Below are 888 nucleotides of genomic sequence, written 5' to 3'. Positions count from 1 at the left end.
TGAATAAATATTTATTTTTGTATTATATAATTATATCGTTTTATTTAATATATAACATCTTAATTTTTCATAAATTTACCGTATTTTTCATATCATAATCTTTGTACGTTAATACTGTATCCGTATGCTGGTGCAAAATAGGCACCAAGGAATCTACCTAAAGAAGAGTGTCCCCAAAGCTGCCTCTGAAGCCTTGAAGGTGAACCTCAAAATAATGGTGCCTAAGATTTTACCATTATGGGAAATTGTGTGCTATTTCACTGTGTCCATCTACCATTCAACAATGAAAAGGGGCATAGCAGCAAATTCATCCAATCATAACAAAGGTTTGAATTTCAAGTCAGGGATAGAACATTTTTGTGTGCACCCTGGAGGAAGAGCAGTGATTGATGAAATTAGTAAGGGTCTTGGGCTAAATGACTATGATATTGAGCCATCAAGAATGACAATTCACCGTTGGGGCAACACATCTTCAAGTGGGGTGTGGTATGTTTTGGGTTACATGGAAGCAAAAAAGAGGCTTAAGAAAGGTGATAGGGTTCTTATGATTGGGCTTGGGTCAGGGTTTAAGTGTTGTAGCTGTGTTTGGGAAGTTATGAGGGATTTGGAGGGTAATGTTGGTAATAATGTGTGGATGGATTGCATTGATAATTATCCTCCAAATAAATTAGGTACCATTTTTGTGGAAAGTTTTAGCTGGCTCATTGATACACCTCTCGATAACTTTGTCAATGACGATCAAATTTTAGCTAGCATCAAAAGTGGGTAAAAATAGAACTCACTATGAAAGGAAAATGTAATAACTCGAAGAAATAAAATAAAAAATTAATTATTTATGTTACTTTTTACCTATATAATTATTTGTATATTGTATTGAAAAAAAAATCA

General features: G+C 33.7%; 1 protein-coding gene across 2 annotated transcripts in view; it reads left to right on the top strand.

Annotated features, from left to right (window-relative positions):
- Positions 1 to 841, top strand: part of LOC107614520 (3-ketoacyl-CoA synthase 19-like) — a 4,095-nt gene extending 3,254 nt beyond the window's left edge. The window contains exons 3-4 of one of the 2 annotated variants that reach the window (XM_016316707.2): positions 142 to 678; positions 724 to 841. In XM_016316707.2, coding sequence (XP_016172193.1) covers positions 142 to 678; positions 724 to 769 — 583 coding nt within the window. In that variant the 3' untranslated portion in view covers positions 770 to 841. Of the gene's footprint in view, positions 1 to 141 lie in introns of both variants that reach the window. The other variant, XM_021109390.1, reaches the window with a different exon arrangement.

This window comes from Arachis ipaensis, chromosome B08, assembly GCF_000816755.2.
Source record: "Arachis ipaensis cultivar K30076 chromosome B08, Araip1.1, whole genome shotgun sequence".
NCBI lineage: Eukaryota > Viridiplantae > Streptophyta > Magnoliopsida > Fabales > Fabaceae > Arachis > Arachis ipaensis.
The sequence above is the reverse complement of the archived record's forward strand: the minus strand, read 5'-3'. Positions and strand labels throughout refer to the sequence as shown.